The sequence below is a fragment of the Penicillium brevicompactum genome (genome assembly GCF_028827555.1).
Source record: "Penicillium brevicompactum strain IBT 35665 chromosome Unknown utg000005l_segment0_segment0, whole genome shotgun sequence".
In the NCBI taxonomy this organism is placed as follows: domain Eukaryota; kingdom Fungi; phylum Ascomycota; class Eurotiomycetes; order Eurotiales; family Aspergillaceae; genus Penicillium; species Penicillium brevicompactum.
The window spans coordinates 4,862,481-4,879,640 of NW_026623208.1; the positions used below are offsets into that span (position 1 = coordinate 4,862,481).

At 52.9% G+C, this 17,160-nt stretch overlaps 4 protein-coding genes across 4 annotated transcripts; 2 read left to right on the forward strand and 2 right to left on the reverse strand.

Moving 5' to 3' along the window:
* Positions 1-434: 434 nt before the first annotated feature.
* N7506_007708 (type I polyketide synthase) lies at positions 435-5,886 on the forward strand (the record flags this gene model as incomplete). Its single annotated transcript, XM_056957001.1, has 2 exons — positions 435-536; positions 598-5,886. The coding sequence occupies 2 exons, from the start codon at positions 435-437 to the stop codon at positions 5,884-5,886; spliced, it is 5,391 nt and encodes a 1,796-aa protein (XP_056811335.1).
* Positions 5,887-6,249: 363 nt separating this feature from the next.
* On the reverse strand, positions 6,250-8,707 carry N7506_007709 (Zn(II)2Cys6 transcription factor; the record flags this gene model as incomplete). Its single annotated transcript, XM_056957002.1, has 2 exons — positions 6,250-8,386; positions 8,487-8,707. 2 exons carry the CDS (start codon positions 8,705-8,707, stop codon positions 6,250-6,252), a joined length of 2,358 nt encoding a protein of 785 aa, XP_056811336.1.
* A 1,749-nt stretch (positions 8,708-10,456) lies between these two features.
* Positions 10,457-14,991, reverse strand: N7506_007710 (uncharacterized protein; the record flags this gene model as incomplete). The annotated part of the gene is made up of 7 exons (XM_056957003.1): positions 10,457-10,582; positions 10,656-10,754; positions 10,795-12,607; positions 12,674-14,053; positions 14,107-14,347; positions 14,401-14,698; positions 14,752-14,991. The coding sequence occupies 7 exons, from the start codon at positions 14,989-14,991 to the stop codon at positions 10,457-10,459; spliced, it is 4,197 nt and encodes a 1,398-aa protein (XP_056811337.1).
* Positions 14,992-15,742: 751 nt separating this feature from the next.
* N7506_007711 (SDR family NAD(P)-dependent oxidoreductase) lies at positions 15,743-16,580 on the forward strand (the record flags this gene model as incomplete). The annotated part of the gene is made up of 2 exons (XM_056957004.1): positions 15,743-16,031; positions 16,090-16,580. 2 exons carry the CDS (start codon positions 15,743-15,745, stop codon positions 16,578-16,580), a joined length of 780 nt encoding a protein of 259 aa, XP_056811338.1.
* Between the last annotated feature and the right edge of the window lie 580 nt (positions 16,581-17,160).

Genomic DNA, 17,160 nt, shown 5'->3' on the forward strand with positions numbered 1-17,160 from the left:
GCAGAACATGCAGCTTACTTGGGGAGCTGCCAAGTCGATTATCGGACAGGGCCAGAATACCCCCCGTTTGGTCTATTTTCTGACATACAATTACATTATTCCTTTCCTAATCCGTCTCATCCCAATTTGTCGTCGAGTTTGAGTCGCGCGATCGATCAGTCAATCTTGATGGAGATTGGAAAATCACCCAGATGGAGTTGAGACTCAACATCTGGCATCTAGGAGTAAGGACAATTGCTTTGGAGGGAATTCAGAAGTCCAATGCCTATCGCGAAGACTATATAGTCTCGTTCCCATCCGTTACTTACCATCCATCAGCACACAGAACCAGAACAGCCAAAGCCAAAGAAAGCCAAAGCCAACGAACATCAACAGTTCAATTCTCAACTTCTTGAAACTTCAAAGATTTGATACTTTACTTTCAATCCATCGAAATGCCTCACTACTCTTCCAACTCTTCTGACTCCGCGTCCACCGGGACCCCAGAGGCCGAGTACTCTGGCATGAGCACCCCCGTCACCGAGTTCAGTCAATTCGTGAGTCTCCTACAATATTACCAAACTACATTTAATAGATCGATAAAACTAACATGTCTAGAACTTTACAAAGGAGGTTGCTGTGGTCGGATTGGCCTGCCGCGTCGCTGGCGGCAACAACAACCCCGAGGAGCTCTGGCAATCTCTACTGCAGAAGCAAGACGCCTCGGGAGAGATCCCCGAGATGCGCTGGGAGCCGTACCTGCGCCGCGATCCTCGCAACGCCAAGATCCTCAAGGAGACTACCTCGCGTGGCTACTTCCTGGATCACCTCGAGGACTTTGACGCTCAGTTCTTCGGTATCTCCCCCAAGGAGGCCGAGCAGATGGACCCCCAGCAGCGTCTGTCCCTGGAGGTCACTTGGGAGGCGCTGGAGAACTCTGGCATCCCCGCCAAATCACTCTCGGGCAGTGACACTGCAGTCTTCTGGGGCGTCAACTCTGACGACTACTCCAAGTTGGTCCTCGAGGATCTGCCCAACGTGGAGGCCTGGATGGGCATTGGAACTGCCTACTGCGGCGTTCCAAACCGCATTTCGTACCATCTCAACCTGATGGGCCCCAGCACTGCTGTGGACGCAGCCTGTGCGTCCTCGCTGGTTGCTGTTCACCACGGTGTCCAGTCTATCATCCTCGGTGAATCCAAGGTCGCCATCGTGGGCGGAGTCAATGCTCTCTGTGGACCAGGTTTGACTCGCGTGCTCGACAAGGCCGGTGCAGTCTCGCCCGAAGGGCGATGCTGCTCATTTGACAACGATGTCAAGGGCTACGGTCGCGGCGAAGGAGCCGCTGCCATTGTGCTCAAGAACCTGTCGACTGCCATCCACGATGGTGACCACATCATGGCGGTGATTAAGGGAACTGCCGTGGGACAGGACGGCAAGACCAACGGCATCATGGCCCCCAATGCCAAAGCTCAGCAGCTGGTCGCCCGCAACGCCCTCAAGGCCGGCAACATCGATCCCCTGACAGTCGGATATGTCGAGGCTCATGCCACCTCCACCCCTCTGGGTGATCCCACTGAGGTCTCGGCCATGGCTGAGGTCTACGGCGCTGATCGCCAGTTCAACTCGCCGTGTTTCATCGGATCCATCAAGCCCAACATCGGTCACTTGGAAGCCGGTGCTGGAGCCATGGGCTTCATCAAGGCTGTCATGGCCGTCGAAAAGGGTGTTCTTGCCCCCCAGGCCAACCTCACCACACTCACCAAGAAGATTGACTGGAAGTGCGCTGGCCTCAAAGTCGTCCAGGAGGAAATAAAGTGGCCTTCCACCGAAGAGCTTCGCCGCGCTGCCATCTGCTCCTATGGCTACGGAGGGTCGGTGTCGCACGCTATCATCGAGCAATTCAGCCTCCCAGAGAACCCTGATCTCACATCTGTCGCGCTCCCCTCGGTGGGCCCAACACTGCTCCTGCTTTCTGGCCCCCAGGAGAAGCGCCTGTCCGTCCAGGCTGGCGCTCTTGGAAAATGGTTGCAGTCGGAAGGTTCTCAGCAAGACTTGAAGAATGTCGCCTCAACTTTGGCAGTGCGTCGCGATCACCATGACTACCGCGCTGGTCTTGTCGTTGACAGCCAGGAAGATGCTATCAAGGCCCTCACCCAATTGGCTGAAGGCTCACAGAGCTCCAACGCCTGGATCTCGCAAAATCGCGTCTTTGGATCCGATGTTAACAAGGAGGTTGTCTGGGTTTTCTCCGGTCATGGAGCCCAGTGGCCTGCAATGGGCCAGGAGTTGTTGGAGAACTCCGTTTTCTTCCAAGCGATTGAACCCTTGGATGCGATCATCCAAGCTGAGATCAAGCTGTCTCCCATCGCTCTTCTCCGAAGCGGCCAATTCGAAGCATCTGATCACGTTCAGATCCTGACCTACATCATGCAGATTGGTATCGCCGCCGTTCTCAACAGCCATGGAGTTTATCCCCAGGCCATCATCGGTCACTCGGTTGGCGAGATTGCTGCCAGTGTAGTGGCTGGGGCTTTGACACCTGAAGAGGGTGCGATTCTCATCACCCGTCGGTCGCTGCTTTACCGGCAAGTCATGGGCCAGGGTGGCATGATTCTTGTCAGTAAGCCATACGCAGAGATGGCCGAAGAGCTTGCCAGCGACAAGAACCTTGTCGTTGCCATTGACTCCTCCCCCTCGTCCTGTGTTGTCGCCGGACCGACCGCAGCTGTCGCCCAAAAGGCCGCGGAGTTGAAGGAACGCTCTATCCAGACCTTCACCGTTCGCACCGACATTGCCTTCCACAGCCCCGAGTTGAACAAGCTGGTGGATCCCTTGCTGAAGGCCCTCCGCGGCAGCCTGAAGCCCAAGCCAGCAACCAACGCAAAGCTCTACTCCACCTCTCTATCTGACCCTCGTGGCCAGGACCTTCGCGATGCCACCTACTGGGTGAACAACATGGTCAATCCTGTCCATCTCACCCCCGCCGTGGAGGCCGCATTGGCGGATTCCTACCGGATCTTCTTGGAGGTCTCTTCGCACCCACTGGTCTCCCACTCTATCAATGAGACCATCATGGCAGCCGGCGTAGAGGAATACAGCATGATTCCGACCTTGGCGCGCAAGAAGCCCAGCGAGAAGAGCATCTTGAACGCGATCTCTCAGCTTCACAGCCGTGGTGCCGCAGTGGACTTCAAATCGACCTCGTCTGGCGCCTGGGCCGTTGGAGTGCCCAACACCCGCTGGCTTCACAAGCCTACTTGGCGCCAGGTTGAGGCCAAGGGTGCTGGGTCGACACAACAAACTCACGATGTCGAGAAGCACACTCTTCTCGGTCAGCGCATTGGCGTCGCTGGAACCGATACCGTGGTTTACACTACCCGCCTCGACAATGACAGCAAGCCTTTCCCCGGCAGCCACCCGCTGCACGGTACCGAGATTGTTCCTGCAGCCGGCTTGGTCAACACCTTTGTCAAAGCCACTGGAGCAAATGTCTTGAACAATGTTGTTCTGCGCGTCCCAGTCGCCATCAATGCTCCCCGATCGGTGCAGATCGTCGCCGAGCGCGATGAAGTGAAGATCATGTCTCGTCTGATTCCTGAGAACCAGAATGACGCTGACAACTCTTCTTGGGTCACTCACACCACTACCCGGTGGGAATCTACCCCCGCGAGTCCAGCCCTTCGCATCAATGTGGAAGCGGCCAAATCCCGCATTGGAACACGCCTGCGCGATGACTTCTCCATTGACTACCTCGACAAGGTCGGTGTGTCTGCCATGGGCTTCCCCTGGGCTATCACAGAGCACTACGGCACCACGCGCGAGATGATTGCCCGCGTCGATGTCGCTCCGGAGGTCGCAACTGGCACCGAGCTGCCGTGGGATGCGTCCTCCTGGGCACCGATTCTGGATGCCGCCACCTCGGTCGGTTCGACTATTTTCTTTGACCAGCCGCGTCTGCGCATGCCAGCCCAGATTGAACGAGTTGACATCTTCACCAAGGAGAACCCGCCCAAGGTCGGATGGTTGTATGTGCAGGAGGCCTCCGACTCTGCTCTTGCCTCTCATGTCAGCGTGTGTGACGAGGAGGGTAATGTGATGGCCAAGTTCACTTCCATGCGCTTTGCGGAGATCGAAGGAACCCCAGGCGTCAGTGGCAGCATGGACAGCCTTGTTCACCAGATGGCTTGGCCACCGGCTGTGCCCGCTGAGGAGCCCCTGCCTATCGACCACATTGTAATCGTTTCTGAGGACCAGGAGCTCGTCGAGAAGTACGCTTTGACATTGTCCAAGTCGACGAAAGCGATCAGCTTCTCCAAGGCCAGCGATCTTGCTGCACAGTGGGACAGTCTGGCCCTTGACCACAAGCGAACTGCTATTGCCTACCTCCCTGGTCGGGTCCTGTCTCTACAGGATGTTTCAAAGGCAACGGAGGACTTCACATGGCAGCTTCTTGAGATCACCAAGTTTGTGATCAACAACGCCCTGCCTGTCAAGATCTTCGCCATCACTTCCAACATCGCTGATGGATCCACCCCTACAGCCCTGGCACAGGCACCGCTCGTGGGTCTCAGTCGAGTCATTGCCAGCGAGCACGGTGATCAGTTCGGCGGTCTCATCGACACAGAGGTGCCGGTCTTCCCTCTGTCAACAATGCGGTACATCCAAGGCGCAGATATCATTCGCATTCGCGACGGTATGCCCCGCACTATGCGATTCCGACCTCTGTCCCGACACCTCCTCCTCCCAGCCGACAAGGGATCACAGTCGTCTCCGGCTCTCATGCCTCGCCCCGATGGCACCTATCTCATCACCGGTGGCCTGGGAGCTCTAGGCCTCGAAGTAGCAGACTTCCTCGTGAGCAAGGGTGCCCAACGTGTGATCCTGGTCTCTCGTCGTGCTCTCCCTCCACGTCGCACCTGGTCCGCCATGAAGTCCAACGACGCCCTTGCCCCGGCCATCGCTAAAATCCAGGACCTGGAGTCCCGCGGCGCATTCGTCCATGTCCTCGCTTTGGACATCAGTGTCCCAAGCGCCGCACAGCGCCTCACTGAGGCCCTGGACCAGCTCGCTCTGCCACCCGTTCGCGGTGTCGTTCACGCAGCTGGCGTGCTCGACAACGAGCTAGTCACGCAAACCACACGCGGCGCCTTCTCACGAGTGCTCGCCCCCAAGGTCACTGGTGGTCTCGTGTTGAACGAGGTCTTCCCAGCAGGCACGACGGACTTCTTCGTGCTGTTCTCCTCATGCGGCCAGCTTGTCGGCTTCACCGGTCAGAGCTCCTACGGTGCCGGCAATGCCTTCCTCGATACCCTGGCCACCCACCGTCGCCAACAGGGTGACCGCCACGCAGTTGCGATCCAGTGGACATCGTGGCGCGGACTCGGCATGGGAGCCAGCACAGACTTCATCAACGCTGAGCTGGAGAGCAAGGGTATCACCGATGTCTCGGCGGACGAGGCCTTCGGTGCCTGGATGCACCTTGCCAAGTACGATATTGACCACGCAGTCGTTCTTCGCAGTCTTGCCTTCGATGCCGACGAGCCTCTGCCTACTCCGGTCCTCACTGATATCGCTCAGCGCCGAGCACCAACTCAGTCTTCAGCCACTGAGAGCAGCGATCCTGCAGCTTCTTCTGGCAGTCAAGGCATGCCTCCTGCTGGTCCGGAACGCAAGGCATACCTCGACGAGGCAATCCGCTCTTGTGTCGCTGTTGTGCTCCACCTTGCCGCCGACGAAGTTGACTCCAAAGCCGCGTTGGCAGATCTTGGTGTTGACTCTGTCATGACAGTCACTCTGCGAAGACAATTGCAACAGTCACTTAAGGTCAAGGTTCCACCTACCCTGACCTGGAGCCACCCAACTGTGAGCCACTTGGTGAGTTGGTTCTCCGAAAAATTGGAATAGGAGGTCGAGCTCGTTGGTGACAACGAGATATCGACTTCAGTCACTCTTGATATTTTATCTTGCAGATTGATCAAGTTGGCCAGATTATGTTTGCCTTTCTCTTTGGTTATGTCTTTGGTTTGTTTATTGCCTGCGTTCCCATATATACTCGCGTTCTTATTTATACACGTGGTCCTGTTGATGCCTGAAGGCACAGGCCACCCGCTGTTGTCCACCGATTTGGCTAGACTTGTCCTTTTGCAACCTGATAGATGCGCAAGAAATTGATGAAAACTTGACTTTGACCTCCTCCTTTCAAAACTCCATATAGAAAAATCTCCAAAAGTAGGCGTTGATAACAAAGTGCAAAGGAAAAGAGAAATATTATTGAGGTCCATAGTCCTCCCAGGACTCCAATGACATGCCATTTGGCTTCCATTGGGAAGTATCTCCCATCGATAAGTCCATTGGAATATTAAAAGATGTGTCCATCAGATCAATCGGAGGAGTGACGGTGCTGGAATTGAAAAATTCAGCTTCTAGCATCATATTGGATCCCATCTTATTTGGGCTAAGCAGCCCAGACAAAAGATCATTCGACTGCGGAGTGGCGCTCATCCCCTGTGCAGGATTGAAACCAGTATTGGCAATGCTGACTGAAGATCCCATCGAGGATGGGGGCGGCATGTCTGATTCCGAAGCGCTTTGACTTGGAGGTGTGAGCTGCGACCACCCTCGCGGAGTAGAACTGGATCGGAACTGCTCCCAGGCTAGCTGGACAGTGTTTGCAATCGGAGTAAAAGACGGACCAAGAGTATCCAGATTTCGGAAAGCGGTTGGCAGGAGTTTCTTGGCTGCTGGGGTAGGGGGGCAGACTGGGTTGGCTAGGATAAATGAGAGCATGCAGATGGTTGCATCCCATTGGTATTGGAAGGCTGGGGCCCATCCGCGTAGAAGGTCCGTCTCTGACAGGACCTGGCTGAGAATATTTGTGACGAGCACAGCATGGTTGAGAGAGGTAATGCCATGACCATCGGTCAATGGTGTGAGGGTTGCGCCGCGAGGAGGAAAGCGGAGAAAGGGGCGGAAAAGAGTGATTTGCAAATGGTGATAGGTGATTTCCAGCAGCAACCGCTGACGCTGTAGCCAGAGGGGGCTAGCAGGGTTCGTGTTTACTGGTGTGCGATCTGTTGAGAAAGCATCGCCAGAGCATTTGCGCGCATTCTTGAGAGACCGTGGGACAGTCTGCACCCATTCGTACATGGGACGAGCAAAACTGGTCATAGATCTTGCGATCATTTCCAAGGTGGGCGGGTCCTCGTGGATATCCTCGATGTCTTTTGTCTGCAATATCTCAGCGCAGTATGCACCGAATGTAGCATGAACTGTGCGCGCTGCAGCCATGAGGCGGATATATTCAACGTGGAATGTAAGCCAGCTGATCTCCTCTTCGGGTGGTGATACCAAAACCGTCGCCGACGGTTGGACTGCATCACCTGTGTCTGAAGGCATTGCACAGCTGACTTCATCGGTGTTTATAAGCGGTGGGCGACCGAGAGTCATCGAAATCTGGCTGTCCAGCTGGTACAAAGTCCACCATATCCGCGAATGCAACTCCTGTGTTGCCTTTGGCACAGGGCCCACGGGCCGAAGGTGCAGGCGAAGCATCTGTGCGATTCTGATGGCCATTCCAAGCAGCACATGAGCGGTATCCAAATTTACGATGTTGTTGAGGTAAATGATGCAGTATATTTGACTCTGCAGTGACATGATCGAAGGATGTTCCAACGTCTCCATCAGCGCGCGCTGACTCCGGCGGTAAAAAGCATGCGCCGCGGTTGTGAAATGATTGGCTTGCGAGTCTGCCTCGCTGGCCATATCATCATCGTCGACCATGAAGCTACTACCGTAATGCATGCAGACAGCCAGTAGACTGTCCACAAGGGGAGAAGGCGAGCGCGGCGCTTGGCCGTTGCTTGGAACCCAAAGAGAATCATAATACTCTCGGAACTCTTGCTCTGCCACAATAGGGTACATGCTGTGATATCCCTGCCACAGGAGAACCAAGAAATGCTCTTCTTGCTCCCGAGACAGATCCTCGACCTCGGCTAGTCCGAGACGGAGACTGGGTCGTTCCGTCTCATCGGACAACTGCTCCTGAGAGATAGTCGGAGAATGTCTGTGGATTTGTGAAATGCGGACTGGAAGGGGCGATTTGAGATGCAGTTGGTTGGATGATTCCGACATGTAACGATTAAGGCGAATCACGAGGTACGGCGAGGATTGAGGGCCATAGTGGATGACCCGACCTGTCTGCGACCCCATATTTTGATGGCCATCCCATGTCTTGCGAGGCGCATTCGGGAGTTCGGTTGAAGTGGCGATGCTGGCAGGCGACGTGAGGGTATCGTAAGATTGCGATGGGTTTTTCGCGTCCCTGGGGTTCCTTTTGGCCTCATCGTTTAATTTATCCAGTTGCTCCTGGAAATCCTTGAGTCGGTTTCGCAAACGATGAATTTCCCTGAAGTCTTCTGATTAGTTTTCATGTACGGAGTACCTAGCACGAAAAACGCTAGTCCGGGGGGAAAAAGCAGGGGAGCAAGGGGGTCCAGGAGGCATACCGATTCGCAGCCGGAAGCGACTGGGCTTCAAATTTCTTGTTGTTGCTGCAGTATCCGCCGTGGTTCCGACAATTTTGACATGGCTGTTTATCATCGCACTTGATCCGGTTCAGCCGACACCAGTCGCAAGCCCGCCCGACCTGACTGCGCTTAGGACGGGGCGCGGGCTGCTCCGGCGGGCGATCGGTGGAGTTGAGATTAGCGGAAAAGGTGGAGAACATGGCAGTGACACCAAGTGCTCAGAAGGCGAGGTCTCAGAATGTCATGAATTGCCACAAAAGAGTATAGAAGAGCCGAGAGGGGGAAGAGAAAAGGAGGCGTCGAAATGGACAAAGGAGGGGCCAAAACCAGAAGTTCCCCCGTGATATAAACGAAAGCTTGTCAAGTTTGTAATCTTCTTACTTGGTTCTTTTGGCTTTTGATTTCTATGCCTTTCCAAACAGCAGATGAACACTCTCAATGAGAACAGGAAATATATGGGAAAAAAGAAACCGTACGCGTCAAAAATGAGGGTTGAAATTGTCTAATTCTGCTGTAAGCAGAATGATTGCGTCCTTTATAGTCCCTGGTGCCCAAAGAAACCCCACCAAATCAGAAGGAAATCCACTATGTCCGTTTTCCCGTGGGGTATTATCGTTCGGTAGGCAAAATCGAAATTTCCGTGAATCTTATGGCGGCATTCCGTAGTGGAGCAATTCTTCCGTAATTCGCAGGCATCAAACTGCATGGTACTCCGTACGGAGTATTGGCACTTGGTACATGTCCCTCTGGCAACCGATCCTGCTTCATTAGGCCACAACGAACCAATCGCGTAAAGCGATAGTTCGCATTGGGGAAGATATCAGTAGATCTTGGCGGTACCGTTGGTTTGAGACTGGTCAGAACAAAGGACGATCCAAGATGGCGTCCTTGATGGCGTCCAGCCTTCAAGGGGTTTCCGTCTGACATGCGTCTTGTGCGCACTCCCAAGGTGTGCATATCTGTTTGAAAGGGCGACGGGAGCAAATCGGAGTCCGCGTTCGAATCACTTGAGGCTCAAATCAACCGGCCGATGGGGTCCTTGCTGTATGCTGATTGGCGAGCATCTGTCGAAATCGGCCGCCCAGAAAATGATGAGGCGTCATCAGGTTACAGCCCCAAGACGCCTGAATGATCTCGAACGTGGATCTCGCGCCCAGCCGTGCTGCATTGGATAATCTTGACCCAGAAGGGTAAAAGGGTCGCAGAACCAAGACTTCGTGACGCCGATCCCTGCCAAAGGGTCTCACACCCAGGCGAGATAAGCCATCATGTCCCAGTCCAGTCACACACTCAACACCCCTGTCGATAGAATGGGTGATGTGTTGAAGCCACATCGGTTGGCGTCGAAAGGCGGATCTATGCTGTTCATTCCGGAAATTTGTCAGGGAGGGTTTGATTGTGTATTGAATACGCCATCCTTGCCTCCTATATCGTGAGAAAATCCGTGGCGGAGATTGGGGCCATGTACCCGCAGTGTGTTGCACTGCATATACGAGTCATTAAACGGTGTGCAGCGGGTGTATCCCCTAGCCGAAGCCTAAGCAAGAATAGGTCAGTGGGGTTCAGTGCAGTAGTGTTCCGGCTTCTAAGAGATGTTTCAGTATCTTACCTTTGTGGATCTGGTACCTTTTCAAGGGTCTGGATATGGAACTTGGTCATATATCCCAACACCCTTTCCCAATGGGAAGTTGTACAAGCAGGCTGTACTGGAAGAAAGTTGTTGGAACGAATTGTCATTGAAATGGGGAAAAGATCGGGCCGGGCCGGTAGATCTTTCCACGGGTGGATCTTGAAATTAAATACAGTCTATTATCTTTGATGTTATAGAAATCGTAAACGCAGAGGGATGACACATGAAAACCAAAAGAATACCAAGACACTTGCAGACAGAATTTGCCAATCCCACAAATTGGCCCCAAACGCCTCTAATAAAATCCGAAATGTCCAATTCAGCGGCGGCGGACCCGAATCAAATAGGTAAAGACCAGGACCATGGTGAAGTTGAAGGCAATGAAGCCGATGAAGACACCAACGTTACGACCGCGATTGCTGTAGCTGTAGTCATATTGTGTGTACTAATGACGGGGATAAAGTCAGCAAACCAATTCTAAGCCTCAAAATGTAAAACATGAAGGTAAGAATACTTACATAGGATTGACCGTCCTTGTACGGACAGTATTGACAGTTTTCAAAACTGTCTGGGTTGACCAAGTACCCTGTCGCATTCTGAAGGAAGGATGTCGCGTACTGGTAGCAGCTTGTGGCGCTGGGCGGCTGGAAGACGGACACCTCCGAATCGGTGCAACGGAGGGGTAGATCCCGCAGGACGTCTGTCACGACACCCTCGCTCCAGTAAAAGAGGGGGGGAGACCTTGTAATACCAGCTCCATCCAGCCGGTGTCACTGGCGCGGGAGATAAGGTACCGGCGAAAGTGTTGCAGAACATGAAGAAGAAGCCATTGGCGGAAAGAGCGGCCTCCACAGTGGGCATAAGCGAGGCACACAGCTGAGCCAAGCTAGTGGCAAACACGGAGAATAATTGGTACATCAGGAAACTGTAGCCTGCATGATCCGAGTCGCGGAAGTAGCCCACGGGGAAGTACCATAGCAACCAGTAGACGAGTGCGGTGAAGAAAGCATAAGGGAGCTCAACCAAAATTGCAGAGAAACTGAATGCCGTCCAGTGATAAGTCTGACTCTCGCGTTCTCGGTGTTCGAAGATATCGCGCAATGTCACAAATCGGGGCTGAACTTGCAGACCGAGGGGCGGACCCACAATCAGGGACATAAAGGCCGAGAAGACACGATTGTAGGCACCTCGCTGAGTCGATGGCGAGGCCAGATACGTCAGTCCGTTCAGCAATGCGTTGCCTGCATTCAGCCACAACTTGGCGCGAGCATAATCTGGCTCCCGCCAGTAGTATAGCCAAGTTCGCTTGAGTAGCACCAGCAATTGGTAATGGTATGGAGCCGCGTAGAGTGACACCGTTGTTTGAGGTCCACCAACAGCCATGCCGTCAGCCTCGGATGGTGCATGTGCATCTTGGTTGCCTGACTTGCTGTCGCAACTTTGCTTCCAGATATCCACCCAGTCTGTCTGGACGTCGGAACGGGTGCCAGCACCAATCACCTCCAAGAGATACTCAGCGGGGTTCTCTCCCTCGCGGCATGGGCGTGCATGGGGGGCAAAGTGAGCGACAGCCTTTTGGCAGTCAACGCCCAAAGGACCGTCGTAAACCACATGTCCACCTCGGGTCAGCAAGTAGAGCTCGTCGAATGTTGAGAGTAGTTCCGCGGCAGGCTGGTGGATGGTGCAGATGATCGCTTGGCCAGAGTCTGCGAGTCTTCGCAACAATCGAACAATGGAGTAAGCGGATTGTCCATCGAGGCCAGAAGTGGGCTCGTCCAAGAAAAGAATGTCCGGCTTCGGAGCCATTTCCACACCGATGCTGACCTTCTTGCGTTGTTCCAAGTTGAGGCCAGCCCCAGGGGTTCCGATCAGGGCGTCTGCAATCGACTCCATGTCCAGCGCACGAATTACCTCTTCGACGTAGGCGTCCTTCTCTTCCAGTGAGACATCTTGAGATTGGCGCAATCGAGCTGTCATTTGCAATGCTTCCCGCACACTTTGACTGGGAAGGTGGATATCCTGCTGTTGTACATACCCCATGTGCCGGTTGAATGACTTTGGCAGGACCTGTCCGTTGAGTTCCAGCTTTCCTGTCAATGTACCCTTTGATCGACCTGCCAAAGCGTTGAGCAGCGTGGTCTTTCCAGCACCAGATACACCCATCAGGGCCTTCATTTGACCGCTGTATACCGAACCGTTCAAGCTGGAAAGAAGGCGCTTCTCACCCTCCTTGGTCTTCACATCGAAACTGAGTCCTGTCCAAGTCAAGCTGCGGGACTTGTGTTCGATGGCGGCACGGCTGCGAACTGGGGCTTCACTCTGCATGGGAGGGACATCGAGATCCACTGTACCACTCTCTTGGTCGGATGATTTGGATCCTGGAAGGTTAGAAGATGTGTTGGGGTTCAAGCCACGGTAGAAGATAGTTGCAAGGCGGCCTGCAGGTTGCTTCAAACGTTCCATTCCAATACTATAAAGTTGTCAGCATTGAACAAGCATAATGGATGAGAAACCAGGAGGGAATTGTCAAACTCACGCTGAAGCCAAGCCAAAGAAAATGAATATAGCGATGTTGATGCCCAGGTTGCGCCAAAGGTTGGCTTGTTCAAATCCATATTGTGCCTTGATGTAAGCCATTCCGGACACAAGTCGCTGACCAGGCTCAGAGCCTACCACGACACAGACTTGATTGGCGATGTCGGTAAAGTCAGGTCCGGATGGAACTAGATCGGACAAGCTGCACTCGTAGCTCAAGTTGGCGAATTCATTGATCATGACAGACTCGAAAGCGTAGTAAAGTGGCTGATGATATATGTTAGTGAGATGTTTTGTTGACAGTTCGGATAGGAGACTTACATTCAAGTATCTCAACCAGCCAAGCCACACCTGCATCTGAGGTACTGGCACATACAGACCCGTGTACAGAACGTACATGTTGAAGAAGATTCCAACTGGTAGCACTGCACGGTACATATTCGATGAGAACACTGCGACCGAGCGGAAGAACATGGACAAGGCCAAGTGCTCGATGTATACCACGACAAACCAAGTGAAGAAGTTGGCGGCATTCATCTGGAAGCCGGTCAAGAAATACAGTGGGATATTCCAGAAAATGACGAGGATCTTCCAGACAACGTCCACAGAGATCAATCCGAAGCCATAGGCCATGGGTCGGTAGAGCCGGTATCGCTTGTGCTTGAGAATAAGAGGTCGTTGATCAAAAGTACTGCGGAACTCTGCCATTGCCTGCAACGCTGGAACCAGAACCGAGTAAAAGAGGGCAGATGCGAAGATAAACAGAGAGCCAGTGTTTTGCTTTTGGTTTCGGAACAATGTTCCCAAGATCAAGCTTTGAACAACGATACAGAGAGCTTCGACGAGCAAGCTGCTGTAGTTGTGCTGAATGATGCGAACTTGGCGCATCGTGCAGTAGGCAATCTGTTGGTAAAGTGGTAAAGCATATTGAGCGGACTTTGTGAGGCGGGCAACGGCGGGCAGAGAGTTGGCTCTCTTCACGGCTGACTGAAGCTCTTGGAAGTGAACACTGCGTTGGAACTCCTGCTGGAAGTCATCGGGTGTGCGAGGTGCGCGGCTTTGGTAGGCGTCGTGTACACGGCGGACCTCAGGGTCGGCAGACATGGAGTTCAAAAAGTCGGTGGTGGTGGTGGCAGGCGAGCACTCGAAACCGAGATTCAGGAAGTGTGACTTGGCTTCTTGGATGGTACCATAGAAGATCTGGCGTCCTGCATTGATGACAACAACCTTGTCAAAGTATGGAACAATGGCATCACTGCCTTGGTAGACACTCATGGCAGTCACACACTGAGATTGCTGAGTCCACTCGCGCATCATCTCCATGAACTCGAGCGCGGTCGAGGAGTCCAAGCCGTTGGTTGGGTTGTCCAAGCAAATGAGTCTATTTCTATCAGCATCTCTCTATTCAAATACAGGCGAGGCGGATTAACTTACCGTGCACATGTCGCCAATGCCTCGGCCAGCGAGACACGTCGCCTCTCACCTCCACTGACGCCACGAACATAGGCGTCACCCACTTTGGTGTTCAACACCTTAGTCAGTCCAACCAGTTGGGCTAGGTACCTGACCCTCTGCTCAATCTCTGCATTGGAGGGCTTGGTCCCACAGCGAGCCCTAACTGCAAAGCGCAGGGTCTCGAAAACGGTCAAAGTAGGGAAGTGGTCATCCGACTCGCCTGTTTATGCCATGAGCTTCTCTTCCAAAGTGGCGAGATGAATGCCGACTTACCGCAAAATACAATATCCTGAGGATTGTTTTCAATCACCGACTTCATGGGCTGTCCTCCGACAGCCAAGCTACCTTGGACGTCATGGTACTCGTCCCACATGCCAGCAAGGGTCTTCAAAAAGGTGGTACAGCCGCTTCCAGGCTTTCCAATGACCAGGATCATCTCCCCTGGCTGAATGGCAGCGGAAAAGTCCCTCAGAATAGGCCGAGTTGACGGGCGATGCAATCTATTTGTGATCGGCTCCAGAAGACCAAAGGCCGATTTCGCTTCTGTCACCATACTAGGGGCTGGAAGGGCCTGTAATCTGTCAATATCTCACTGCAGCTGCCCAGAGAATTTAGATGACTTACACCTGTGCCACTGCCTTCAACTGTGACATTATTCATGACGATTCTTGATGATTGTGGGTCATTTTCTTGACCATTGCCGAGAGCCAAGAAATGTTTCACGGTCAAGGCCACGGGCTCAACGCCCGTGAGTGAGCCATCGGAGTGCTCTTTGCTTGTAAGTGATTCGATGTCGACAGGTGTGGCTGAACCACTCCCTTCGGAGCCTTGATGCATTGTGTCTGATACTTCGAACTTCTCCATGATGCAGTGGATAGAATTGTTTTCTGTCCAATGCTGAGAAAGGTCGAATGAACTGTGATGGAGAATGAAGCCATGATGGGCGAGATAGACGCAGCTTATATGGTCAGAGTCTTCTTTGCTTTGAAATGGGTGTTAACGCGTTAGGAGTGCTGCGATAGGAATTGATGTTTTTCCCAATTAGGACGAGGACTTCCCAAAGGAGTTCCGGAGAGATCACCCGAAATGGCCCCACAAGCGCGCCGTTTCTTTGAGCTTCCCCCAAAAGTCCCCCAAAGCCCCCCCAAAAGCCTGCCATCCACCCTGTTCCCTACCCCTGCTCTCTCTTCCTATTCCGGTCATCCATAAGGAGCAGATGAGTCTTAACCGCCTCCTCTAGGAACTTTGTCAGCCTTCAAACGGTTCCTTTGATCACTAATCAGTTCCTGTCAGATCTCCCGATCCTCCCTTCCGTAAGGAGCAGATCAGAGATTAGATCTACCCGTTCCTGTTTAGGTGTCTTGGAAATCTCTCCGATCTTCCGATGTCCGCCAAGTTGAGGCTTTGTCATGCGGGGCTCGGTCTCCGGTCTAGTTACCATTTACAATTCACAGTCCCAAATAGGCTCTCTTTGTACCGAGCTGGAAAAGATATTTATTAACTAGTGACTGCTCTCCAATTAATCCCTTACCATCCAATTCATTCCGTCTTCTCTACAGCTTCCAAGGCTTCTCTACCAAAATCGCTTCTAATCAAGTCTCATTACTCTCTAACAATGCCTCTCGAAACCGGTCTCCAAGGCACTCATGTCCTCATCACGGGCGGCACTCGTGGCATGGGCCAGTCAATGGTCACACAATTCCTCCAAGAAGGTGCCAACGTCTCATACTGCGCCCGCACCGTTACCAACACCGAGTACGACGAGGTTCATGAATCCCTCCCCGCAGAAAACACTGCTCGCGCAGTCGGCACTGCCTTCGATGTTTCTTCAAAGGACGCGATCGTGAACTGGGTCAACAGCTCCGCTGAGCGCGTTGGACGGGTCGATATTGTCATTGCAAACGGTATGTGATTGGACCCTTCAATAAAATTGGGTAATAGACCGACTAACACTCTTTTTAGCATCCCCCATGCACATGGAAGGCGAAACCGAGCACTGGGAAAGTAGCTTCGCCATTGACGTGATGGGCTTCGTCGAGCTTGTCAAGGCCGCACAGCCTTATCTTGAGAAGTCTCCACAAGCCTCCATCATCGTCCAGAGCTCTTTCATGGGTCGTGAATTCTTCCGCGGCCCGCCAGCTGCTTACGGGCCTTGCAAGGCTGCTCAGCTGCAGCACGTGCAGGAACTTTCCCATTACTTGGGTCCCAAGGGCATCAGAATGAATGCGATCTCACCTGGTCCCGTTGTTGTCAAGGGCGGAGCTTGGGAGAAGGGCTTGATCGAGGCTCCCGAGTGGGTGGAGGAGCAGAGACTGAAGATTCCCTTAAAGCGTCTTGGTGGACCTCAGGAAATTTCGAATGTCGCGGTCTTCTTGGCCAGTCCGTTGGCTAGCTTTGTCACTGGAACCAATATCTTGGTGGATGGCGGTATCCACGTGGGTACACAATTCTGAGTACTTCACTGCATGGTCTGTTTGCTGGTTTCTGCGCTAGATAGAGGGTAATCTCGTTTTGTTTATGTTATTTTGACTTACTGCCGGGGTCCGAGGCTTCCCCTGTAGTACATCTAGATATCTTAGTTCCCCTCCATCCATAAATTGAGAACTGTACCTGTTAGCCTATCTCCCTCCGTCGGCAAAACTATGACATCTCATTTTATTGGTCACAAAGCAGTAGCTCGACCGTGCTTGGGCTTTCTATCATCTTGGAATAATTCAAGGCTAGGTACGCAAGATGTTTAGTGCATCAAGCGTTTGAGTGATATCACCCACATAACTGGACCTCATTTACCTCTTCCCTGCTGCTTGCAAGATCGATCCATGGTAATTTTCCAGGGGCGCAGCTCGTAAGATGAAACCCAGCTCATGCAAGATAGCTTCATTTCTCTTCCAAGGTTGCTTTTTACCTACTCCCTCTTTTCGGGGGTCTTGCATACCAGATGGCAAAATCCATGGGTACGGCCATTTCAATATAGTTTCCAATTTTTTGCTTTTAACAGAATCAAAGTAATAGAAACAAGGATACAAACGCCTA